This window comes from Amia ocellicauda, chromosome 18, assembly GCF_036373705.1.
Source record: "Amia ocellicauda isolate fAmiCal2 chromosome 18, fAmiCal2.hap1, whole genome shotgun sequence".
Taxonomy (NCBI): Eukaryota; Metazoa; Chordata; class Actinopteri; order Amiiformes; family Amiidae; genus Amia; species Amia ocellicauda.
In genome coordinates this window covers 5,007,658-5,034,431 of record NC_089867.1, presented here as the reverse complement: position 1 = coordinate 5,034,431, position 26,774 = coordinate 5,007,658, and the positions used below count along the sequence as shown (strand labels likewise).

At 40.4% G+C, this 26,774-nt stretch overlaps 1 protein-coding gene across 1 annotated transcript; it reads right to left on the bottom strand.

The window, feature by feature from the left end:
- LOC136714079 (NLR family CARD domain-containing protein 3-like) lies at positions 1-24,003 on the bottom strand. The gene is made up of 6 exons (XM_066691391.1): positions 23,848-24,003; positions 23,628-23,700; positions 21,408-21,903; positions 19,137-19,802; positions 8,192-8,301; positions 1-161 (listed from the first exon to the last, which is right to left on the bottom strand). The coding sequence occupies exons 1-6, from the start codon at positions 24,001-24,003 to the stop codon at positions 1-3; spliced, it is 1,662 nt and encodes a 553-aa protein (XP_066547488.1).
- Between the last annotated feature and the right edge of the window lie 2,771 nt (positions 24,004-26,774).

Here is a 26,774-nt window from a genome sequence, read left to right as displayed (position 1 = left end):
TTACAGCAGTTTCTCTAGTTTACAGTTGGGATCCCTCAGTCCGGCAGAGAGCAGCGTCACTCCTGAGTCCCCTGGGCGATTGGAGCTCAGATCCAGCTCTCTCAGAGTTGAGGGGTTTGAACAGAGAGCTGAGGCCAGGGCTGCACAGCCTTCCTCTTTGTCTACCAGCAGGATTATAACGGAAGTATTTTATGAAGTTTTATCTTTTTATCAATAGAGCTTTTCATCTTTTTTTTTATAGTGGACTGAGCAATTGGAAGTTTTTTTCTCAAAGAAAAGGAACTCCTTTTCCTCCTGGATTTTAACTTTGAAGTATGGACACTGCAAGTTGAAGGAGTGACTATCTAATTGGCATCCCCTCCTCTTCCCTCTTATTTTTTTATTTGAATTCATGGGATATTGGTTTTGAACTTTCTTTTTTTTGTTTTGGATTTTTCTAGTTTTGCTAGTTTGTGAGGGGCGGGTCGGGGGTGAGGGGTGTTTATGGAAGTTCTATACTGGGTTTGAGTTAAGTGTATTTTAAAACTTGTACATCCAGAACTTGTTATACTGCTGTCGAGATCCCATCAGAATCCACCTGGGACAGTTTTATTGTCTGTGTATTAGTATTAATAAATCTTTGTAAATGGAGTTCCCTGTCTGTGCCCTGTGCCAGAACCAGTGACCAAAGAAACACCTGTTCACGGGGCAAAAGGAGTGTAGTGCAGTAAAGCCTACCATAGAGGTCCTAGCCCTCTTAAAGCTAGGTGGCATAGACAACTACATCTGTGACATATATCTGCCTAATTGCACAGTGCCAGTAAGCATGTCCTTCAGCCTGCAGCTGTAAGTTTCCATTGTTTTTGCAACGATAAAGGAATGTCTATGAATCGTGTTTATGTGAGTGACTATCTGTATAAACTGCTCAGTCCTGCCTGTGTGCAGAGAGATCTTGACCTGTCAGGGGAAACTCTGTCAGACTGCCTTCTGATTTCTCTCCCTGCAATTGCTGGAATAATAAAGTGCTTTGAATAACTCTGAACCCAAATTTCAACAGGAGTCTTTATTCTTTATTCTGTGACACCAAATAGCTAAAAATACTTTGATAATATAGTCCACATTAACAGAAAATCTGTCTGTATTGTTGAGACAATATACAATATAATAGATAGGCAAGTAATACCGGCATAATCCAATTTGTCTGTGCATACATAAAGATAAAATTCTGTGTTGGTGACACTGGGTTAAACTTTATATTGAATAATTTATAATTACAATTATAATTATAATTATAGCTTTGAACATTTAAAAAAAGTTGGAGTACCGTATATATTTGCTTATAATCTGAGAAATCCCAAAAATTAGCCCTAAAAGGAAAGTTTGTTGTTGGTATAATGGCTAAGTAGCATTAACCTAACTCATTTTACATGAGTTGGATTCTAGTAATCAGTCAGTCTTTCAGTAACTTCACTGAAAGTTTAAACATAGTTCTTTATCGTGATGTCTGTGCTTGGTATGCATTCATTCATTACTCAACTTTATTACATTTGGTGGATTCTAAATGTACCACTTTCACCTTGCATATTTTTCAGCAATTTCTGGAGCACCATCGTATTTTAGTGAAATGTCCTTTTCCACAAGCCCTGGGACAAAAGTGATCAATCTGGAATGGTACTCGTCAGCAGAATGTCCCCTGATTTTGTACATGACACTTTAACCATTTGTGGTATTTCAATCATTAAACTATGTTGTTAGCTGGTTATTAGCTGCTCAATTAACACAACTAGTGAAACTGACTGAAACTCCGAACTTGTTCAGAAAGCTTTGGGTATCAATCAACATATTGGTTTAAAGAAAACAAAAACTATAAGTAAAAAAATAAATAGATGAAGATGGAATTATATATATTAAGTCTACTGAACCAGACCACACACCTGCATGACCTGAATCAGTTAGTTCAGTTCACTACAGGAACAAAGCTGGAGGATCTCTGAGACGCTCACCTGTTCTGGGCATCTCTGTGTTCAGGAATCCTGCTGGGTGGAAATCCTCAGGATGATCTGACAGCACAGTCACAGCTTTCCTCACAGCCTGGACAGAGACAGCAGAGACAGGGTCTACTATTAATGATTCAAGAGGGCTAACAGCAAAACAGTACAACAGTGGTAGTTAAGTAAATTTACACAGTTCATATTCATAATCTCATTATACTCATGCATTAAATAAACTGCAATAGTATCTTTATAGATTATATCACTGATAAACTTAAGTGAGCATAGTTTATGCTAATTTCTGATAATCTGATAAACCGACAGCCTGGGTGGGGGTTGGTCTTTATACCATCTCAAATCCCATGATTTATAAAAAAAGAATCACTTTAGAGCAGCGATTCTCAAACTTGGGGTCACCTGACATGCAAATGGGGTTGCGAGAGAATGGCCGAAATGTACTTATAAAGCAAATGGCCGCACCTCCAACACCCTCCCCCCTGGACAGGACTTTGCCGGCAGATAGCTAATACATATAGTGTTGGCGTCGCAACAGTTTTCATATTTGAAAATGGTGTCATCACTTGTAAGAGTTTGAGAACCCCTGCTTTAGAGTAAGGTGTCACATCTGTCATGGTAAAACACACTTGGGGAGGATAGGACCCAAGTGAAAAGGTGAAAACCGAAGTGGGGCAGAAGGTCAAGAGTTGGCAAACAGGTGTGTGGGCAATCCAAAGGCGTCGTCAGGAAGACAGGCATATGGTCTAGGATCAGGCAAACAGACTAAGACAGGAGAATCAAGGAGCGTAGCTCGAAACAGGGAAGGCAGAGGTCCGATACATGAGGAAGCTAACAAGAAATAGCATGCTCAGAAATGTAGCACTAAAGCAAACAATGACTTTGCATTGATGGTTGGAAACAAAGGACTATAAATAACAAGGGGTTAATGAGTGGGGAATGAGGAACAGGTGCAGTGAGAACTGAGAGACAGGGACTGATCATTCAATAATGAGGAGAGACTGGGAAATGGCAGGGGCGACCTCTGGTGGTGATCATGGGAACTGTTAGGCAGGGAGTGTAAGATTTATTATTATTTTTTTTATTTCTTGGCAGACGCCCTTATCCAGGGCGATTTACAACATAAGTGCAAAAATACAGAGAAGTACAAAGCATACAAGATAATATTTTATTAAATTCTTGAAATAAATCTAAAATTAAACTAGAAATATGTTAACTGGGACAACCTTCTTCTAATTTAATTTAAATTTAATTGATTTAAAATTAATTCAAAATTACAAAGTGTTTCTCTCATTGTCTTCTCATAAATGTGTAACTCTGAAACATTAAATAGTTTTAAAGCATCCAAGAGCAATCAAGAAAGTGAAGCGTCACCATACGTTCGGTCTTTCTTTGCCCAAGCAGGGCAGACCACAAACGCAGTCATGTGTAGATTGGGTTTCTGGGGAGACACCTGGAGCGCTTGCCCAGCCAGTCCACCCATGGACTGCCTTTGTGAAGTAACATCTTCGCCTCCAGTTTCTGCCTGAATTCGCATTAAAGAGCCTTGATATTAGGTGCGTTTACACTGCCATTTTTGATCTGGATCAATGCAACGGTAGCATTTGATTCTGCTCAGAAATGGCAGTGTAAACGCTCATCAATCGGATCAAATGTACCTCTCAGGGAGATGGTAAAGATCCGGATCAAATGCATCGCTAGGATTTGATCCTGCAAGTGTGGACGCTCAAATGTGTCTCACGTTGTCATGATTGAAAGAATAAAGTCAGTCTAGTAATTTCTCAGAATCAGTGAGAGAGTTTGTTCAGGTGCTTAACTTTTCTCCTCGTATTATTATTAATATTTCAGACATTTAGTATTTAGTCTACAAACATTTAAGTGTAAAATATAATAACTGTGCTTATATGTATTTAAATGATCACTCTTTTTTAACAAATATTTACTGATTTATGAATTGATTGACAATTAAATTACTAGAAAGACAGATTGATAGAATAAGCTTTTTCAGACTCACACAGCAATGAACATACCAGCAGAACAACCACAAGCAAGAGAGAGACACTGATTCCTTCACAGGGGCCGATTTTAATTGAGCACAAAGCAAAACAAAAAGCACGAACTAAAACAACAAAAACAAATACACAGAGGCTCTGAAATGAAGTATTTGTCTAACCCTAACAAAACAAAACTGTCCATTACAAAGAATTTTCAAAATGTAATTTGGGTTGGGCACTTCAGCATGTGGAATTCCTTCAAGCATGGAATTTTTCTCAATACTTTCTGCCGGTATGTGGACATGCTGAAGGTTGTGATTCGTATTCATTTATTATAATGTGTAATTCCTTGAAATAATGATGCTGCTGTTCTGTAACAAATTACCTGCTTGCCAGAACATTTGAAATGGGGTGGAAGGGGTCCAGTAGTTATTCTGGGGGTGGCACAGCATTGACAAAGTGCTGAAGGGGGGGTGGGGGGTGAGATTGGTGCTGACGAGATGCCGACGCAGAGTTTGCCAGGTGTGCTGCTTATTCAGCTGCTTGACAGTGAAGCGAGACCGTTCCTTAAAGCGTCATAATTTAGCTGCAAATATATTTTGCTGTGGCCCGCCCCCCCTGCCTTGGTCCTGCCCTGGTCCTGCCCTTGGTGCGACAAATCATGTGCTGGTGCCACCAACTGAAAATGTTAGCAGCACCAGCGCCACCAGTGAAAAAAGTTAGTCTAGAGCCCTGCTCCACAAGTTGTGCTATTAATGCTACGCAATGTTTCCCAGGAATGCATCTCTCCCGTATCTTGAGGGATAACTGTATGTGTTTATAAACTGCGTATTTGTAGAAAATGTATGATTGATTTATATATTTTTTCATGATCTAACTAACAAAACAAACCAATAGAAGAATAATGCTTGATCTCAAACTAAGAACACAGCACTTGGTATCAAGTTTGCATTTGGTGAAAAAAAAATCTTAATTTGTCAACTGAAGAAGTGAGTTCAACCAGCTGAACAAAAAGTCTCACCTTAATAAACCCTGCAATGGCAGTCAGAGAGAAGCTCCAAACCAGCAGAATTACAATGTCAGTCACACAGAAACACTACATATATAGAGGAGTTTTGATGTCCTATTGCAGGTGAGTGACTGGAGCTGCCTACCTGATCCACATCAATATTATGGCTCCTGTGCTCCTGCACTGCACACAGGAGACAGATCCAGCTCTGGTCAGTGTGACAGAACACCTCCAGAGCTCTGCGGTGCTGCTGGCACAGTCTGCGCTCCAGGTCTGCAGTCGTGTCCTCCAGTCTGTGTGTCTGCAGGGCTGGCACTGTGTAGTGCTGCCGCACACGTGTCTCACAGTAGGAGGCAGCGCAGGTCAGACAGGATTTCACAGCTCTGCTCTTCCTCTCAGTGCACAGATCACAGGTCACGTGTCCAGGCCTGGCGTTGCTGTGAGCCGTCGTTTCCACATCACTGCTCTCCAGCCACCGTTGTGTAAATGCGCTGAGTGAATTGAAGAGATCAGGTCAGTCAGTCATTTGTCAGTAATAGAACTGTATTATTCCCATGCAACTTCACTGTCTGCATGGAATTATTAATGATGACAGTTCTGCATTTCACTGCATGATGATTTGTATTTTGTTTCCACTTCATAACACATAACCATAAAGTTATTTTAGTATATAATTTAATACAGAATACAGAAAAATATCCAAGTGCTATGACTTTCTATAGAAGCTGGTTCTGAGGGTGTGGACCAGCAGTTCCCACCCTGTGGTCTGTGAGGCGACTACAAGGGGCAACGGGAAAGAAAATGATATCCTCACAGCAAGGGCATGTACTTTCAAATAAAAAAATAATGTCATAGAGTACTAGTGTACTTTATTTACTATTATTTATCTTTATATATCTATCTATCTATTTATTTATTAGCAGATACCCTTACCCAGGGCAACAGATTTCACAAAGTGTTTTTTAAAGTGTTACAAACAGAAAACACAGTAAGTGCAAATGAGCTGAAACAAGTGCAGAATATAACAGGGTCCCATCCCCGCTGTGAGCCAAGGAGGAGGGCAGTCAGAAGCACAGACGTAGTTACAGGAAAATTATTAAAAGTGCTCAAAGACACAAGTTGAGCTCCGGCTCAAAATAAATAATGAACTGTATAATAATGATTTGAAAGAAAGGGATGTCACTGATTTGAGAAAGGCACGTATGCTCAAAAGAATGCTGTGCTGCAGGCCTTGTCATTTAATACATTTTCATACATTTGTATTATTATAATTATATTTTGTTTCTTTTTAACATGTTCTCTTTATTTTTTAAATAGTGACTCTAAACGGTATTCAAGTGGAGGGGCTGCAGATAAGGAAAATGTGCTTTATTTGATATTTGAATCACATTGTGGATTTTAATAAACTAGTTTTTACTTTTACATACGTAATATATATCTGAACATCTCTTTAAACAGTTGTCATATGTCTGTGCAAGGTGTAACATTGGATATTGTAATGATTTTTACATTTTTATTTTAAAATGAAATGAATCATTATAATGAATCCGTGCATAGTGGGTCGAGTAAAGCATGGAATATCAACAGGGTGCTGGTGTCTGAGGTGTGTAAAAAAATGTAACATGTTTCCAGCACAAGCACACAGCAGTGTTCTGCAGCGTTTACAGAAAGGAACTCCATCTTCAGACACTATGCCGTTTAATTTCTCATATCCAAAGTGCATCCATGAAGTAGATTTAATATGGTTTGTGAGTTGGAAAAGATCTTTGTCAGGCATTTTGTTCCAAAATAAGGCAGTCTGCTCAGCGAGTATTATATACACTATAAAGGATTATATCAATACGTTCTCAATCCAGTCATATTTCTAAACCAATTCAGGATCAGTAGGGCTCAGTCACAGAAAGATCATATACTATGAATCTATATGTACATTGTCAGTGTCTTACAATATAATTGAAATTGAAATTGTATTTGTTACTAATATACCTGTGTATCTTACATGCAGGTTTTAATTATGATGGGACTTCACAATAAAGCTGTCAAAGCAAACCTGGTTGCTGGCTAGACTTTGACCGGATATTTAAAATACTAAGTGTATGCTTCTAAAGAGAAGAAACAGATAGAGATGGCTCGTTTGCTGTATCAGGATATTTTGGGATGATATAGATTATTGTATTATAACTGTATCATAACAAACTAATTACATTAAATATTGGGTTGTACTTTCTAACAATGGAGAGGTTCCTAATGAATTGTATAGAGTTGTGGTTCAGGTCAGGATTAGGGGATAGGTTTACAGGGATGCTCCAGAAGGAATTCATTAGGGTTTGTGCCCATTATTAGAAAGTGTCAGCAATATATATATATATATATATATATATATATATATAATGTTTACAGACAATATTGCACTGATATTCTCTGTAATCAAGGTAAATGGTCTCTCCAGTCTGTCAATGTTAATCTTTTGGAATAATGTTTTGAATCACAGTCACTTAATATCTTACAAATGTTATTGTTTTATTGCAGAAGGGGAAACTGGAGATTCACTAGAAGAAATCCTGACTTTTGCCACAGGAACAGATTATCCTCCAGCTCTAGGATGGGACACTAAGCCATCTATTGAATTTATTTACAGCAACAACCTTTTTCCAACTGAAAATACATGTGGCAATATTCTGCGATTACCTGCAGTGCAGGATGAATAGGAGGATTTTGCTTTTAAAGAACATGGGCTTTGCTATTCAACTTTGTCCAGGATCTGGACAGGCTTAAATGGCAAATGAGTGGATTTACATGTGTACTTAAAAATAAAACATGACTCGTTTTATTGTGGTATACTAAGGACTTAACAACCATTATTTTAGACAAGCCTGTATGTGTTCTGTTAGACAAGACGTCCAGATTGTCAGAGAACTTGTTACCTGACATTTTGTTTTGGTAATTGTGATTTTTCTTCAAATCTTCAAAGGGGATATGGTCAGAACATCATGATGGCCACCCTTTCAGAAAGTGCCACAGGATCATCAGTGACAACACTGTTATTCTGAGTCTTTTACACAGATCCTGAAGCCACATACACAGTACCCACTGATATGTTCATGTCTAAACAATGAGCAACAGTGCACCACGGGGCGCCCAGAACACTCTCCCATTGCTCAGTACTGGTAGATATGGATGTACAATATAAACTGTAACCTCACCTTGGGTCAGGGGGGAAGGCATCCTTACTGAAGTGAAGTGATCCATTGAGTCCTCACTCCTCATGGACACACAGCTGGGCACCGGTGACTCTGCTCTCTCCAGTGGGACCCTGTGAACACACATGGACACAGGCCGTCATTTAACCTCTGTCTACACAGCTGGACAATCGGGTCAAATTAGAGGATAACAATGCAGTGCCTCAATAATACAGAAAGCCCACCATGATGACAATGTGATGGACTGCTGCTGTAAACCAGCCTGACCATTTCTACTGCCATTTCTACTACAATTTCTGCTTCACTTAAAGCACAACATTTGGCAGTGTTGAAACTCTCATACCAACACAGACAGACAGGATCACTTGCACTTCTGTTATTGCTAAAAACACAAACCCTGAACAACAGGTTAGCTAGGACTACATTATCATTTAACTAAATACACAGACAATTAAAACAGTTTTTTTTCTATCCATATAAAAGAAACTCAGACTCACATGTTGAGCAAATCTGGTGTGTTTTTGATAAAGAAAAGTTTTTACTGCACACGCACGTGTGACAGGGCTCATAGTATAGAAACAAGTCTGTTACAGTCATGACATCCTCTCTAGGCCTGATAGGACATTCAACCCCCCATGGCAGATGACCAGTTTTCTGGCACAGTGGATCTGTTGCTCTGAGTGGGACTGTGTGGATGAGACATTCAGCGGTGTCCCGGGATGCCAGTTTCAGTCCAAGCGGGAGTCTGACTGCACACACTACACACATTACATTTTGATTTCTCTGTATAAATCCCATGTTTCTCCCATCCTCCTCTACTGAAATCCAGCACTAGTAAGTAGATGACAGAAATAGTGTCATGTCTACATAGATTAGAAGTTTTCATGGGCTCTCACAATGGACGCCTCCTTGCACTGCAGACCAGTTCACCCTTCACACTATTTTCAGTCTGCACCCCACGTCATGGGCTTTGTAGACATAGTGAGGACAGCTTTAGTGTAGGAACTGCAGGGCAGACTACTCAAATATGGAGACAGTGTTGAGAGAATCTCCAATGGTTATTCAAATAGTCAGGTTCAATAGAATATTCGAAGACATACATTGTTGATAGTTGCAGTCCTATGCGAGGAAGACAACTGCAGTGATTTTATAGTTTTTCTGCTTTCCAGGAAGTTATGACAACACATCCCGAAACCCTGAAGGAGCACATGCTGGCGTTTGACATCTGTCATTAATTGGCAAGTTTAAAATGTTTACATTAAATTACATTTAATAATCATCATCATAAAATTGCTGTAACACGTCTTTCCTTTCACGGAAGGTGAGCTCAGTCGTCTCTCATTGCTGCCATATGCCGACTCCTAACTAGTTAGTGGACCTGGTGAGACCATATTGTTACTAAAGTGTGTGACAGTGTGAGCCATAGCCCCGCCCACCACTTCCCCTATAAAAGGAGCGGGAAGCGGGAAGCGAACCTGTGCATGCTTGGCTGGGGTAGCAAGGTGCACAGGAGGGTGAGAAGACAACGGAGAGAGGCAAGAGCGAGAGCATGGAAGAGCAAGAGAAAGAAGGGAAGAGGGTAAGGGAAAGAAGGGTAAAGTTCACAGTTGACAGTTCACTGGCTTATGACCCTTTTTCTGGACCTGGACTATTCTCCCTCTTGAACCCCGGACTGTCTGACAACCTCCCACCAGTAACAAACTTTGATTACGGACTGTGACTACGAACCTGCCTTTATGCTTCTGTCTGCCCAGTGTTCGGCTCTACCGACCCGGGTATTTACTGTTATTGTTATTGTTTGTTTTGTAGTTAGGGATTGTTTACATTTAGTTAGTGCTCGGACAGAGCTAGGTTTGGTTTTGCTTTTTGACACTGTGCCTGCCATTTAGGGAAGCAATAAAACATCAGCAAGCCTGTTTTTACCCTCTGCCTGCCTCCCTACTGTGTGTTTCAAGACCAGACCCCGCCTACATACAGCCCTTTCTTGTGACGGGCCCCACAACCCATTACAAGTGTCTCTGTCATCGACAGACCACTGTTTGCTGCTGATTTTGCTAATTTTTTATCAAAACTCTCGTCACTGGTTGCGTCTCTGCTGGCTTTTTAAAAATGGCGGCTGAACTCCAGGAAATACATTTTTGTGGATAAGTTTTTTGAGCATGAACTCAATAGGTCTTTTTACATGGAATGGAGCACTTTTGGGAGGAACGCAGGGTTAGGTCGGAGCATCCCCTGCAAAACGGACACACAAAGGGTGTACAAACACGTTTAGCAGACGTGATTGTCAGCAGAAACAAGGTCTTCAGTGACACTAGGATGAGGTTAGATGATTGCAGTGGTTCAAATGGGGCTTGGGAAAATGCTTCCAGGACTACATCAAGGCGCCATGCAGGGAGTGAAGAGCTGCACTGCCAGAAAATGAGACCCAGGGGGCTCAGAGGAGGTCCACCGCCATGTTGGATAGGCCAGGGAGGTGAACTGCTCTGATGGAGCAGAGACATAGCTGCGCCCACAGAAGCAGATGGCATGGTAGACGTTATAGTGTGTGCAACCAGAGGCCTCCTTGCCTGTTGATATAGGCAACCACCACCGTGTTGTCCATCCAAACCAACACATGTCTGTCCCATAGGACTGGCAGGAAGTGATGAAGTGCAAGGAGCAAAGCCTGTAGCTCCAGAGCGTTGATGTGGAGTGCACGTGCAGGCACTGCCCATCTGACCCAGGCTCCATGTCCATTGAAAACCGCTCATCAACCTTGCTTGGAGGCATCTGTTGTCATTAGGGCTGTCATGATTCATCAAGTAATTCAATTAATTCAATACAAAAAATCCTTGATAAAAATGTACTGCCTAGAATTCTTTTCAAAATAAAAAACACGTTTACAAATAACTGTTCAAGAGATATCCGTTTTGCAAGGAGCACCTGTCTAGAAACCCCACAAAACTACATAAACAAAACAAGCTGTGTTGTGTTGAATAAATATAAAAGCATCTTCAAATGTACTTATTATTATTATTATTATTGTCCTTATAATGACCAGTAATATTTAATCACAACAATAATAAATGTACATTGCTTACTTTGCATTGATTGTAAACGCGCATATCTAACATGGTGCAGGTGTGATCTTTCTCCTTTGCTGAGAAATCGGCCAGTCGGGTTTGCCGTGTAGAATAAATTTCGGACTATTACTTCCATGTATTTCTTAATCTTAGCAGTTTTCTTCTGTGTCAGTTCTGTAATTTGGGTTGAAAAGAGATTCTGACATTTAGGTTGGCCAGCTGAAATAAACTAGAAACATCTTAAATCTGTACCTTCACCCCCTCACATTTACATTCTCTTGATAAACTTCTGCCTCCCCCTTGTCAACATCTCTTTCATAGAACTGTCTACAATACTAATCAATGTGCCCAATTAAAAGTTTACAATAGTAAAAAATTGCTTGATTAACTTTTAATCGGTCTCAGAAGCAGGTACATGTTCAAAACATCCCTCTTCACTCCCTTAAAAGCATTACAAAAAATGTTTTAAAAGCTTTTTGATTGGTTAACACTCACAACAAACCTATTTGTTAAAGAAACACTAAAAGCAAAAAAAAAAAAAATTGCTTAACACACACTGACACTTTATATTGAAAAACAAGAAGAATGTTGCAATAAAGCATTTTAATAAAGCAGGTTTTGCAAACTATTTTTTTTCAGATAACTCAATCATCAGAATAATCAACACAAATGAAAGAATGAAAAGTCTGTGTAAATGGTCTTAACTACAGAAAATCTTGAATATATAAGAAATTGAAAAGCAATGGAATACATATCATTGTGACAAGTCAAATAATCAATACAATTTATTTTCCAGCATCGAACGCCAACGGACACATGCATATGCCACTTCATACACATGCATACCTTATGCCCTACTGTTACGCTTGTTCATCAGAAGTTGCTCGGTCTCACGCTTTGTCCGCCAGGCTGCGTTTTCTGATTCAAGCTTTGATGCCTTCTACTCCAAGACACTTATTCCCACTGTGCCACAAATTGGTATGCATGACAGTACTACAGAGTACTACCAAGGTTGTTAATGGCGAGTTGCCCCAGTAAAAAACATGGGTGCTGTGGGCCAATGAAAAAAAACGTACGTGCCGCATCAGACAAGTCACACACTTCCTGGACACTGGAATGCAGTACACACATGAAACTCTGCACATGTGTGTATGCCTCTGCCTTGAAGAGAAAACCAGAGAATGAAGTTTGTGGGGTACACGGTTTAGCCGTAATGTTGGATTTAACATGAATCCGCATGCGAATATGAAAATGGCTACTACTCCGGAATGATAAAGCCCAGTGCCCTGAAACTGTGCATGAATTACATAGATACTGCAATCTATCAAATGTGCAAAAGGCAAGTGACTGCGTGCAAGAACATGGCAGCCACAAGCAAATGACTAAGCACATATGCAAAATACACATATTTATAGAAGCATGAAATTGACCCCAGAAAAACCTATCAGCAAAATTCCAAATTGTGCTACAATATGTCACTTATGACAGCAGATATATTCAGGACTATAGCCTAATGAACTTACATTTTCAGTGATTAAACTAGAAGAAAGATCTGTCAAAGTTGATGAAGCCAAGTTGATAGGACACAAAATCTTGTAACACGGTTTGACAGCCATCTTGATTGTAGACCAAACAAGAAATGTCAGTTTTCAAACATTGTTTTCTCAGGAACGGTAAAGAGTTGAGAAATGAGACTTATAGTACATACTACGCTTATGTTAATATTTGATTTGGCTATTTCCAAAAATGTATAAGTCATACGGTATGGTAACCATCTTGGATTATGCTGAAAACACTTCAGCCTAGATTTCTCATAAACCCTTAAACTGGCTGATGTGTGCTTTGGTATACAGTATCTTTGAACTGTGTTCTATACATATTCTTAAAGAAAAGTTTCTAATTAAAAAAACATGGCAGTAATGAACAAAAGATTTTGACTTACAGTAAATTTTGTTCAATTTTAAGCCTGCAATGACACACTGTCACCACAGGTAGCAGCATATACCACAAAGAGCACAGAGAAGAAAAAACGAAGCGGCCATCGTGGGCATTTAAATCGTAAAAACAAGGCACTATCAGTCACTTGCAACAGTATTAGAGTGGAAACTATTGTTTTAAACACAGAGACACTTCTGCATGCAAATACAAATAGTGTAAACTGAGATGTGTTTGTAGTGAGGGTTGTTTCAGCTGTACAGACAATGAAGGAAAGCGAGGGAGAAACCGAAAGTGAAAGTAAAAAATATTCTTAAATGTGATTCTCAACACACTAATGCAAGGTATTCAAATAAATACATGAACATGAACAGTGGTACAACAGCAGTGACGTTGCTGAATCTGTTGTGGTGGGTTATTTCTTTCAAATTAAAATCATTTCAAACTGAGATCACGAGTGCGTGACTTCCTGTTTATATCATGTTACCGATGCAACACGGCGGGCACGACTTCGTGCTCTTCTCTCTCAGTGAAATCGTAACTTATGGTGACATATTATATACTGATCTGTGCAAAATCGCTTGGGCTTTGCTGTAGAGTTGAAACTCTACAACTTGACCATGAAAACCGATTTTGTCAAAATGTGCCTTTATGTGATTTATATGATTAGGAGTCTGAAACCATACATTTCTTGACTGGAATCACCTGGAAGCCTCAATAGTATTATTATTATAATTTATCTGCCATGATTTTCAAAAGTTTATACAAACAATACACCTCACACAGTGATACACAGCTGTGTAGAGTGATGCCATATGCAATATGGACTCCATATGTCAGACGGACTGGTGGCCAGTTTGTTTTAAGTGACACATTTTGGACAATTTTCAAACGTCTTCTTCTCTGAAACCACAGGTACGATTGATGTGGAATGTTGTACACATGCTAATAAAATTATAATTATCTATAGATTATAATTTCCTTGATAAATTATTTAACAATATCTACAACTGCCTAGCTCGATATATTCACATTACATTTATATGCACCCACCGCTACCATATTTTCCCAATTGACTTGTCTCCACCTTAACGCACAGAGTTCTGGGACTTCAGCGCTAAAACACTTCCGCGTAGTGGTCTCTCCATCAAAGGGAGCATTGGAAGGCACAAATAGCTCAGTTAGGCTCCTTCACTCATTCCCTAAGCCAGAGGTTCACAAACTGTGGTATGCGGAGTGCCCCCAGATGATACGCCAGACTACCCTTTAATTTATTGTGTGCACAGATTTTATTTATTTTTTATTTTTCTATGTAAATTCTTAAATTGTAATTTATTGAATTAGTTTAACAAAGCTTGAGACAGGTTTTCATATTCTCTATTTAAAAAAAAATAGTTTTTGACATCTATTACATTCCTGTTAGCTACCTCGGTACTGCGTGCTCTATTTTTTAGTTGGGTGGGCCGGTCAATTTTCATGTGGGCTGGTTGGCCTGTGTAGACACACCTGGACCGCACATTGCCAAACACCCCTGGGTAAAAGTCCAGGGCCATTTTTTGGTCCCAGTCCGCCCCTGATGTTAGTCATTGAGATTTTCTGTGAGAAGGTGACTTGTAGGTGGTACTTGGATGCTTTGGTTTGATCAGGGGTGGTACTTGGTTAAAAAAATTTAAAACCACTGCCCTAAGGTATTGTGACACCCCTTATGATGGCAGCCACAGTACATCCACCCCAACAAGGGAAGGGAATGAGACGAGGGAGCTAGTGTGCGATTTGGGACACAGCCTGAGTTTTCAGTGTTTTCGGATACTGAAACATCTTAACTTTAAAATTTCAGTTTTAAAAGTTATTACAGATAGGCCAATGTGTAAGTGCTATATATTGGACATTTCTTGAAGGACACTTAATTTTACATGGATTCTCTCATAAAAAGATGTAAAGTTCAGTCACTTAAACATAATAGTTATGTGTTGTGACGGTCCTGAAAGCTGTATCAAAACAAAGCTCAGGCTTTTCTCTTGCACATATGACATCCTTTCAACCCACCTGCTCATGCAGGGAAGAGAAATGCATCAGCTACATTATTTCGGAAGATAGAATCTCAAGTGTCGTGTGTGTTCATGAAGAAATTACAGTTATATTAGCAGCATGGAGTGAAGTCCACATACAGAAACAATTACTGCTTACAATTATTATCAGAGTGTATTAAAAACTTGCCGAACACAGATTTTACAGGACCCCGGTGCAGTGCCATGACATGTTAAAAAAAAAAATGAAGGACAATAATCGGAGCAGTAGCAGCCGATTTTAATGATATTTTATGAACAACTGGACGGCATTTCAGGCTGTCATCCTGTGAATGGTGTGCAGTCTGTTGTATAACAGCTCCACAGAGACAATCAGTATGAAGGCGAACACAATTTAGTTAACGCGTGACCATTTACAAGTTAAATTAATGAATAAATAAATACAGCAGATCTAGTTTTCCCTCTAAAACATTAAGGACTGCTTTCATAAATGCATCCATAAGTCCATAAATGCCATCACTGAAACGTGCACACGTTAAATTGTATCCCGCTATATCGTAGCTGCTGTTACTGTATGATTAATCGCGAAACGTGTTGTAGCATTATGTTGGGTGTATTTTGATAAGAGCATTTTAGCTCTGAGCTGAAGCACTGATCTAAAGAAGACCTCTCCCCCCGCCAAAAGTTATCAGAGTTCCTTGGATCATCAGCTTGGAACTGGTTTGCATCAAAGTGACAGTTTTGGGGAGGATGGCACCGAGAAGAGGCCAAATAGTTTGGAATCCTGCTATGAGATGTCTGGAGAAAGGGGCCTGTAGGTGACAAAAACTCTTTGAAGTGGACGAGAGCCGAAATCCCGACATAGAGCTACGAACCCGGGCCAACCGACATTTCCAAAAGATGGCATGGATTGACATCAGTCATAAATCAAGCCCCCCTCCAATAGGACACTGGGGGCTGAAACCGAAATCCAATCTCAAAAACTCAAGAACCAATCACCTATTGATCTGACAGACTATAAAGAACAGCGCACAGTCTCTTTCTCTCTCTCTCTCACCTGAACCAGAAACTCGCTGCCACAGCTCAACCTGTAGCCCTGTTGCCCGAACCGGAACCAGAAACCAACTAAGTCTTTGCCGGCAACAAAAGAGTTAAACTGGGAGAAGGAGATTGAGCCGTACGAAGAATTCTTTTAAAGGACTTTATTAAATAAAATAACTTTACAGACTGTGCATGACCGCCTGTGCCCACCTGATCAGTGGAGTTTTACAGCTGGACAATTGACTAAGTCGACTGTATACGAAAGTGTCAGTCATTTAAATAGCTATTTGAGTCTTAAGAAACTTGACCCTTGGAACAAACAGGGCCCTGCTTTCCTCAAAGACTTCGTCTTCAAGTAACTACGGTGGAACCCCTGCTTACAAAGAAGATTTTGTGCACAACCTTGGAGCCTTCAAACCAGTGGAAAATTTGTTTGGAAAAGACTCTACATTCGCGAAACCCCAACTTCCAGGTGCATCGACTGAGTGGAAGTTCTTGGACAAAGCCGAACTGGACTGCCTTTGTTCCAAACCACACGGACCTCGTGCCGTGTGCTGTTATCTGAGCCCGAAGCCAGAGAGGCCTCTCTGCGACGAAATTCAGATAAGTTTAACAGTTTGGAGTTTATCATTCATGACATTTGAGAAATCAATTAGAAATGTTAATCTGTGATTCATAACTCTAGAATGTGTAATATCATTTAGTTTTCTTAAATATAAATGTGTGTTGCATTAAACTGTTTTGTTGATAATTTTAGAAATAAAATCTGTCAACGCCGATAAATATCTTCTCATTCCTGTTTAACTGTTTAGTCTGAAATTGACACAAGTTAATAGACACCAGATTATAGGTGGCCCTGCCTATCCTTAATCATTGAATAATAATCAGTTAAGGGAAATTGTGCTAACAAGTAATGATAGGATCTTTCTCGGCACCTAAACATAAATGAGACTGATATATATATAACGAGAAGTTACCTGACATAAATACTAACCTGCGTAATTTTTTGATGTCCGACTAACAATACTAATGAGAGTCTCGCCTTCATCTTACTAACCGGTATTGTAGTCAATGTGTTTATAACCTTTTTTGTTTAACGATTTGTGTGTTATCATATGTGATCCCATGGTCTTTGATTTGGTCACGGAAGTGATTTGTCTTTGATTTGTTGATCTAGAGTTGAATTTTAATTAGTTTTTCCCTTTTGTATAATTAGTGTAGTGCTACATTTAGTCTTTGTTTTTGAATAAATTTGACAATTTATATCTTTGGAATTGGTGTCTGCGTCCAATTATTACAGAAATTGATTCCAGGATTCGTGATAAGGTGATACTATAAATTCACTTCTTTAATTGAAATTTATAAGTGTACCTTACGCAACAGTGTATATTTTCTTCCATCTATAACTTGCCCTGGTTAAGGATGTCTGCAAAGTAAATTAAAAATAATACGGCAAAAAGTGTAATTTGCAGTTACAAATCTGTAGTAAGAGTAATAAGTTAAGGGAGTCAAGATTAAAAGACTAATACTCTACTAGCACACATCTTAATAATAATAATAATAATACTAAATAGCAAATATTTATTTTAATTGTTGCACATGGAGAAGTTATCTTATGGTAATGCGTGTCTGAATAAAATGTTGTCTATACACATTAATGCTTCCTAATATTTCTTAACAGAAACGTGTATTTATTACGCTGTCTCCAATCATGTAAAGCAAATAGAATAAAATAGCCACAAAAATCCCACAATCGTTCTGCCTGTTGTGTCCACAACAGTGGATGGACTTCCAACAATTGCTAGGTTTACGTCTGTCTTCGAACATTTAAATGTTTGAAGGTTAATTCGGTCTCCTGACTTTCAAAGGTTCTTACAAACCCCGTCTGGCCCGACATGGACATGCCAGTGGAAACGAGGCATAACAGTTTTATATTATTTATTTAATTCATTATTTAGTCCCCCGATTTCTATTTTCATTATTTTAAGTATTTTAAAATGACTTATTCCAACATTTTACACTTTGACTGTTGATATCTGGGATCTTTGAATGATCCTAATACATAATGTTTGGAAAAAGAGCATGTTACTCTTAGGCTACCCACAACCCCTAGCACTTCTACAGATTGAGATCTCTCAGCACATTCAGCATCCCTAAAGGGGCCTTGGTAACATCACCTCAGAAAGGACCAGTCCAGCCATGAGGACTGGTCAAATTCAACAACAAGTGCCCCAAAACCCTCCCTTCAGAATGTATATTTCTTTAGTGCCCCCGACTCCACCCCCTTAAAAATATACAGGTCAGAGGTGACCCAGAACATGCCCACTAGATTTCAACTCAAGTTCAAGGTCAAATGCCAAATCCCCCACACACCCCCTACCTTAGTGGGTGCCCCATTAAACTACTATTAATATATGGAGTGAACAATAAAGGACCAAAATGTAACCCTTGCATGCCCCACAATTTAGGAAACACTGCGATTTAACTCATGCAATTTTAACAGATGAGGTTGAATCTGAATTTCATGTAGTTCACAAAGAAGATCCCCAGGGTTCAATTTTGGGTCTTTTATTGTTCACGATGTATATTAATGAAACCTGTAACTCTGTGACAAATTGTAATTTTCAATTTTATGCTGATGACACAGTACTGTACGCTACTGCTCCCTCTCTTACACAAGCATTTGCAAACCTGCAGTCGAAATTCCAAATTCCTACAAAATTCATGTATGGATCTTAAGTTTGTGCTAAATGTGAACAAAACTAAGTATATGCTATTCTCTAGGTCCCATAATCTCGATTTGGATGATTTTAAAATGACTACCCTGGATGGTTCTGAATGTGTTGATAATGTTGATTGTGGTGATGTGCTGTATAAGCACACATCAGCATCAGTATTGAAGCTTCACTGACATCAATGTCGCACTCTCTTAAGTCTTCTTTATAAAAAATCAGATTGCCATTTTGAAGGTGTTTAAAGGCCAACTTGCACAGTTTCAGGATATTGTCCTTCTCTGACTCTAACAGGTTCTGTGTGCTTTCCTCATTTCCACAAAGATACTTCTTATTCTTGATACTGATCAGAAGGAGCAGGAAGTGTGTGTACATTCCAGTCAGAGTAGTTGGGATGACTCCACCGCTCGCCTCCCCCAACATTCGCTCCAGAACAGTGGCTGAGATCCAGCAGAAGACTGGTATGTGGCACATGATGTGGAGGCTCCTTGATGACTTGATGTGAGTGATAATGGTACTGCCCAGGTTCTGATCACTGACCCTCTTCCTAAAGTACTCCTCTTTCTGCTCATCATTGAACCCTCGTACCTCTGTCACCTGGTGGACGCACTCGGCAGGGATCTGACTTGCTGCTGCTGGCCGGGAGGTTATCCAGAGGAGAGCAGAGGGAAGCAGATTTCCCCTGATGAGGTTTGTCAGCAACACATCCACAGACATTGACTGTGTCACATCATGACACATCTGATTGTTCTGGAGATCCAAGGAAAGACGGCTCTCATCCAGGCCATCAAAGATGATCAAAACTGTGTATTTACCTCTTCAATACTCCACCCTCATCTCCCATCACACCGAAACCTCCCACTGACCAAGCTTTTCTTCATTTTCACCTCTCTCAGATGCTGAAGTTTCTGCTCTCCTCCTACGTCACAGACACGCAACATGCGACCTGGACCCTCTCCCTTCTCGTCTCTTCCAAGCAACCGCTCCTGATCTTCTCCCCTTCATCTCCTCCCTCCTCAACTCCTCCCTCCTCTCTGGCTGTTTCTCCTCTGCATTTAAACAAGCTGCTGTCATCCCACTGCTCAAGAAACCAACCCTTGATGCCACCTCTCCTCAGAACTACCGCCCTGTCTCCCTACTTCCCTTCCTCTCCAAGACTCTCGAGCGGGCGGTCCACCGTCAGCTCTCGGACTTTCTGTCCCAACACTCACTCCTTGATCCTCTGCAATCCGGCTTCTGCACAGCTCACTCCACTGAGACGGCTCTCCTGACTGTCACTGACTCCCTCAGCCGTGCTCGGGCAGCCTCCCTCTCCTCAGTCCTCATCCTCCTTGACCTCTCTGCAGCATTTGACACCGTTGATCACTCCATCCTCCTCTCCTGCCTCGCTGACCTTGGGATCTCTGGGACTGCTCTCACCTGGTTCTCTTCCTACCTCAGTGACTGGTCCTACCAAGTGACATGGCGAGGCTCCTCATCCACCCCCAACCTCTCCTCACAGGCGTTCCCCAAGGCTCCGTCTTGGGCCCGCTCCTGACGCGCACCTGCAGATTCTTCCTGAGCAACATACGCCGGATCCGTCTCTTTCTCACCGACTACTCAACTCAGCTACTCATCCAGTCACTGGTCCTCTCCTGCCTGGACTACTGCAACTCCCTCCTGGCCGGCCTGCCTGCATCCACTACCCGCCGCTCCAGCTCATCCAGAACTCTGCGGTTCATCTGGTATTCTCTCTGCCACGATTTGCACACGCTACTCCACTGCTCCGCTCCCTCCACTGGCTCCCGATAGCGGCACGCATTCAGTTCAAGACTTTGACCCTCACCTACTGCTGCCTTGACCACACTGCATCAAGCTACCTTCAGACACTCGTCTCTCCATACATCCCCTCCAGACCACTGCGCTCCTCCAGTGCCAGAAGACTAACTCTGCTTCCTCTACACTGCCCTTCCTCCAGAGCCACTCCTTCTCATCCCTGGCCCCTAAGTGGTGGAACGACCTGCCCACCGAAGTCAAAACAGCAGAGTCCTTGACCTCATTCCTGCGCTTACTCAAGATGCATCTCTTCCGACAGCACTTGTAATATTAGTCCTCTATCCCTGCTAGATGCTCCTCGCGTTCTTGATTGTTTTCCTCCTTGCTCCCTTTACCGTAGCCCTCGTGTGTAACCCTACATCTTGACAGCACTTAGCTTTCACCGTCCAGGATGTAGGAAGTCTCTTACTGTACTTGTGTAAATTGTAAATTGGAATTTGTAAAATATATTATTTTGAATTGCTATGTTTTAGCTAAGTTGAATTTGTAATGATTGATGCCTTGTACTTCTCTGTATTTTTGCACTTTGTTTGCACTTATGTTGTAAGTCGCCCTGGATAAGGGCGTCTGCCAAGAAATAAAAATAATAATATAAATAATACCACACTCGAGATCTCCAGCATCTCTCAGTTCAGGGTGGTAGTAGCAAAGAAGTTCCATCAGATTATATCTTTCTTTCCTCATCAAATTCAGGCCACGAAAAGGCAGAAAGATTATGAAGTGAATATCCTGATTAGCTTCTCCAGTTGCCCAGTCAAGGATGAACTTTTGCACAGACACTGTTTTTCCAATGCCAGCAATCCCCTTCGTCAGCACAGTTCTGATTTGTTCTGACAGTTTTTCTTGGCCAGGTAAGGGTTTAAAAACGTCATTGCATTTGATTGGAGTCTCCTGTGTGTGTTTCTTCTTGGTTGCCATCTCAATCTGCCTCACCTCGTGTTCATTATTGACCTCTCCACTGTTGCCCTCTGTGATGTAGAGCTCTGTGTAAATACTATTGAGGAGGGTGCGCTTCCCTCGCTCAGCTACACCTTCAAAGATGCATTCAAACCTCTTCTTCAGGATGGATTTATATTTCACTATGACTGTTTTCAATGATCCATCTGTAAAACAACGAGGAAGATTACAATTACAAAACTCTGTAATTGTTTTAAAACATTTAATTATAAAAAGGAAAGCATGAATGGATTGTGCTTAAGTAATTCAGTACTGTAATAGCTATTTTCTTTTAAATAAAGTCTAATTAAAACTGATGAACAGAATAATGTAGAGTTTAAATGCATATTGTCTGTATATAAACAGAAACAGATAAAACAATCAATGAACAATCATACAGACATTGGAAAAAAAGACAAAAGGGTGGAGACCTGACAGAAAAAAATTAATATACTTATAGACTTATACTATACAAATCTATTTTAATTATTTGATGCTGTATTGTAATATGACAGTGTATCTTTAAGATGTCTGTTCTGTCATGATATTTACTGCACATACAAATCATTTTTCTACATTTAAAGTTCAGAAATAATGTTATGCTACAACAAGAGAGATATGCATACAGTGTGAATCTATAAAAGCTGAGAAAAGAGATAAAAAAGCACACCTCAATATTTGGAATATCAATAAGAAAACAATAAAATATTGCAAATTATCATGTAATGAAAACAGCTTTTTAATTCAGTAGAGTTGAATGTTTGATCAGTTTAGACTTTGGTTTGGTTCAGTTTAGACTGGTTGTTTAGGTCTGCTCTCAGCTCAGAGCCAAAACAGCTGCAGTGTAAACACAGCACACAGAACATGAATACATACATGAAAAAATAGGAAAAATAATCAATTAACCTGAACCTGGGATGAAACACAGTTTTCTAGTACAACAGACCAGCACCTTGTCTCAGTGTGAAGGGGCAGAACAAATTGTTGAATATCAACTGCTGCTGCCTCTAGCTACTTGTGATGTTTTAAACACAATTACTATTGCTTGCTTGGGTGTGTACTGTGATATAATATGATGCCAAACAGAATCAAAGAAATAGCGTTATATTGGGGAAACAAGTATACTTCCCTACATTTGATCCTGCTATAGGAGTTGCTGCCCCCCCCTTTTGACCAACATTCTGGAGTGCTTTTGTTGTGACGCATTTTATTGTTTGTTCCTGAGCTTGTTTTTTCCTTATACAGTTTAATCACGAATAAATTAAATTCTTCTAGAAACCTTTGCTGCCTTGTCAAAGACTGCTTTTATCTCCGAAATATCTGATGCATGGTCTACCACAGACCTGTTCCAAACTTGTACACCTGACATTGTGACTGTTAGTTTGTCCATTCTTACTGTGTAGCTCCATAATATTGTTTTACCATCACTTTCTCTGTTTCTATTTACTCCTTTTAACAGTCTTCCTAATCATTGCATCAATGTGCATTTCCCCAACTATGTAAAATGTTCCCCGGTTCCCTGAAAAATAAAGACAGCCATTACCGAATGGGAAGAGCCTTCTGACCTGCCAATCAGTGAACACATGTACCAAAGCTGCCCAATAGGGGCCCTGCTGGCAGGAGGAAGACCTGCCCCTGGCGTCTGTGAAAAGTATCCTCCTGACTGCAGCTGCATGCCATTTCTTCGTCAAGAAGGTTGTCTGGCTGAGCGACCACTGAAGGGTAATGGCTGTCTTTCTTTGTCAGGAAACCATGGTTATGATAATAACCTATCGTTCCCTTTCAAATCGAAAGACAGCCATTACCAAATGGGAAGACTATACCAGAGCTGTCACAAGTCCTGATACCTGATGAGCCCAATCCCATTATGGAAAGCAAAACAGAGCCTCACAGCGCCTGAGGGCAAGCTGCTTGTAGTACCGCAGCCAGTCTGCCACGTTGAGACGGTAGAACCTCGTGAAGGTCTGTTGACCGGACCAGGTAGCAGCATTACACAGGTCTTCAAATGAGGCGCCATGAAAGAGTAATTGGACTCAAAGGGAGCTCCGCTAAGCCCTTGTAGAACTAAGTCCCAGGCTGGAATTGTGTCCTTGTGGTCTCAATCGTCTCACACCCTTCAGAAATTGGGTCACCAGGAAGTGAGCTCCTGGAGAGACATTGTCAATCTTATCGTGGCATGCTGAGATAGCAGCCAGATACACGTTGAGCATGGATGCAGATTTCCCTTCCTCTAGCAACTGTTGCAGGAAGCACAGGATGGTCGACATGGGGCATGACACCGGATCCACGTTTCAGGCTATGCAAAAGTTTTGGCAGGCTGACCACTTTTATTGGGCTCTGGTAAAGGGGGCCCTGGCCGACTGGAGCATCTCTACAACATTATCTGGCAGTTCCATTGACATTAGGCAACGCCTTTCAGGGGCCAGAACCACAATTGCAGCTATGCTGCAGCTATGCTGTCTGAGCTGCTGACTGAGCAGAGAGGATCATGCAGACCTGGTCCATTCTGGCATTGAGAGCTGAAAGGGGAGCATCTCATGCTCTGTTGGCAGAGCTGGGGCCCCTGTGCCCATGCCTTGGAGGAGATGGGTCTGGAGACTAGGAGGAGGAAGAGGGGACATGGGGCCGCCGCTCAGCAGGTCTCGTGTTGCTCTGTGTAGCTGGGGCCAGTGCAGGAGCAGGGGGCCTGAAGGAGGAGGTGAGAGTTGAAACTCTGGCACCACTGAAGCCCCAGGCTCACTTCGGGGCAAGGAGAGCTTGGAGACACGATGCAACCTGGCACAGATAGGGCAAGAGGTGAGAGCAATATGGCCTATATACTAATAATATTGGGCTAAAATGGTAAAATTGTGTAGTGTGAGCCTAGCTTTAACCCTCAAAGCATTTAGCTGACAGCGACCGCTCTGCGTGTCAAGTGCTCTAACACAAATCACAGCACTTGGTATAGTGCAGCAAATTACTTAATTTTACATAAATAAATATAATGATCATATGAAACCTATACATCACAAGAAATGTAAGACATTGAAGTTTTTCATACTTTCTATAATTTGTAAATTTTTGAATGGATACAGAAATGTGCATTAGCAAAGAAACCTAATTTACACAACATCATTTTCAAAATTAACCTGGCTTTTAAACACTTAAACAAAATCATATATTGGCCCAGAATGTTCTTTTTAAAATACAAAAAAACACAGATGTTTACAAATAATTGTTCAAGAGATGTCATCAGTTTTGCAAGGAGCGCACCTGTCTAGAAGCTCGTCAGAACTACACAGCAAAACAACAAAAACAAAACAGCCGGTTGGGCTGTGCGGTATTGAATATATATAAAAGCATCTTCAAATGTAATTATTATTGTTGTTGTTGTCGTTATTGGTACCAGTAATATTAAATAATAACAATAAAGTAATACATTTACATTGCTTACTTTGCATTAATTGTAAACGTGTGTGTCTACACACAAAATCTGTTTTGTTTTAAAAGCTTTATGATTGGTTAATACTCACAACAAACCTCTCTGCTAATGGTTAAGACAGTTCGTTGCTATGTAGAATTGTCCAATATTAATGTTTTTAAGGTTAAAGTGGGGGCGGACGTTTGGGCCGAAAATCAGCCCTGTAGTCCTCTGAGGGTTCAATGCATAAAGTCATGACTGTCCCAACTTATGTAGTTATCTGGAGTCCACAATTATACACAACTGTACACAATTATAATGTCATCATAATCCTATGGAGAACAGATATTTGTATTTTTATCTCTGGTGATCAACCTCTAAACTAGGGTATATATGCTTTGGATGCTGTGTTGTCATGGGACAACTGTGGGCCATGGAGAATGTCAAACCCTGTCCTTGTTCATTGGGTGGGTGCGGGTGCCATCTGGGAACTAGCAGGGAGCTGCAGTAGTTGTCCCACACACTATAATGGGGAGCTATATCGTTAAAGCCAAATGCGTATGTCTTGGATAAAGGTGCAGCCCCCACTCACATCGATTACACAACATTTTCTTCTACTTTACCACTTTGATGCATGTAAAACCCCGAGGATCAAGTGTTTATTTTCATGCCATGAATTCAAAATGTAATTAATAGGTGAATTACAGATCAATATCAGTTCTTGTATATTCTCATTATAAAAAATATATTTACAAAATGACAAGGTCCTTTACCTTTATTAGTTGGAGGGTCACAGCTGTTCACATGGATATGAATGGATCCTGTGATAGTAGAGTTATGAATCTGAGGAGCCACTACGTTACCTCCATTCTGTGATTTAATGAAAGAAAATAATGGACTGCTTCCAGACAACAAAACAAATCAGAATAAATAAAAAATATATTTTCATACCAACTTTTCCAAATAAATACATACATATATTCCTTCTGAGACTATTTATATTATATAGACATATGCATAGTCCTAAGATATTTCTTTTAATGATAAGTACAGCAGATGGGTAGGAGAGGGGTTGATAGATGAATGATACACAGTTCAGGGGAAATACATCTGCCTAATTGCAAAGAGACTGTAAAACTAGTTTTTTGCAGTGATAATGTCCTTGAATTGTACTTATGTGAGTTTCTGTCCATATAAACTGCTCAGTCCTGCCTGCGTGCAGAGAGATTTTTAACTGCCAGGGGAAACTTGGTCAGACTGCCTTCTGATTTCTCTCCCTACAATTGCTGGAATAATATGTCAAATGTCAAATTTCAAGTCAAGTTATTCTTCGACACTAAAATGCTAATAATACATTGATAATATAGCCCACATTAATAGAAAATCTGTCTGTATTGTTTAGACAAAAAATTCTTAGCTATCCCTTGAGAACGAAGATGATCTTCCCACCAGGTCATTCGTTGGAGTAGTACTGTTTTTGTGGGTCCTGCGATTACTGTACAGGCTGATCCTAGAATGACGAACATGACAGTAAATGCCACAGGTATAAGTGTATGATGGGATAAGCAGTACTTTGAGATGTTGGTTCTCTCTCATCTTCCATTTTTCGGATGCTGAAGCCATGCATTCTTCCTCAAA

Bases quoted from the DNA above. Each gene is read 5' to 3' on its own strand.
- LOC136714079 (XM_066691391.1), bottom strand. From the start codon at position 24,003: ATGTCGACCATCCTGTGCTTCCTGCAACAGTTGCTAGAGGAAGGGAAA. The intron at 21,904-23,627 runs GTGAGGCTCTGT...GTTGTTTTACAG, and splicing joins GCAGCTTGCCCTCAGGCGCT to ATGGATCATTGAAAACAGTC. The intron at 8,302-19,136 runs GTGTGCTTATAC...GTGTGTTCACAG, and splicing joins GCTTCAATACTGATGCTGAT to GGTCCCACTGGAGAGAGCAG.